This window comes from Octopus bimaculoides, chromosome 1 (assembly GCF_001194135.2).
Source record: "Octopus bimaculoides isolate UCB-OBI-ISO-001 chromosome 1, ASM119413v2, whole genome shotgun sequence".
NCBI lineage: Eukaryota > Metazoa > Mollusca > Cephalopoda > Octopoda > Octopodidae > Octopus > Octopus bimaculoides.
This window is the reverse complement of record NC_068981.1, coordinates 126,252,300-126,252,894: the sequence shown is the minus strand read 5'-3', so window position 1 is coordinate 126,252,894 and position 595 is coordinate 126,252,300. Positions and strand designations below refer to the sequence as shown.

Below are 595 nucleotides of genomic sequence, written 5' to 3'. Positions count from 1 at the left end.
GGTGTGAGCATATGTATATATGTGTATATATATATTTACACAGACACACACACACATATATATATATGTGGTTTTATACACACACACACACACACACATATATATATATATATATATATATATATATATATATATAAAACCTTCTTCAGCTCATGTTCTATAACCTAGGTTGAATGTGCAACTGAGAGTACAGGAACCATGGTGAATGAATGTTAAAATGAAAGAAAAAAAATTGAAAGAAAATCGGGAAAAATAATGAACAGACTGCCTCACCTGACTGCAGTCAACTGCCAGAGCTGTGTGGTGTACATGTGGTACATTAATACACCACACCATTGTACTTACAACACAATCACCCCTCTGGTAGCAGTCATCACTGATATACGCACACACATACTCAGCAAACACACAAGTTAAATGATTAGAGTGGCTTATGAAGAATTCATTAACTTAGACACATCTGCAAACCAAGCAGCCACGTCTACATTTAAGATCTCATATCTCTTTATGAACGGGTGTTCCTGGAAAGAAAAGGAAAAAAACAATGTCACTTATTTAAACAACTGATACAAAGAAAGTAAAAAAAAAAAAAAAA

At 33.3% G+C, this 595-nt stretch overlaps 1 protein-coding gene across 3 annotated transcripts in view; it reads right to left on the bottom strand.

Moving 5' to 3' along the window:
* Window positions 1–19: 19 nt before the first annotated feature.
* Window positions 20–595, bottom strand: part of LOC106868012 (dual specificity mitogen-activated protein kinase kinase 7) — an 82,359-nt gene continuing 81,783 nt past the window's right edge. For 2 of the 3 annotated variants that reach the window (XM_052970142.1, XM_052970148.1), the window contains one exon: window positions 21–521. In XM_052970142.1, the coding sequence (XP_052826102.1) occupies window positions 432–521 (90 nt within the window). In that variant the 3' untranslated portion in view covers window positions 21–431. Of the gene's footprint in view, window positions 522–595 lie in introns of all 3 variants that reach the window. The other variant, XM_052970138.1, reaches the window with a different exon arrangement.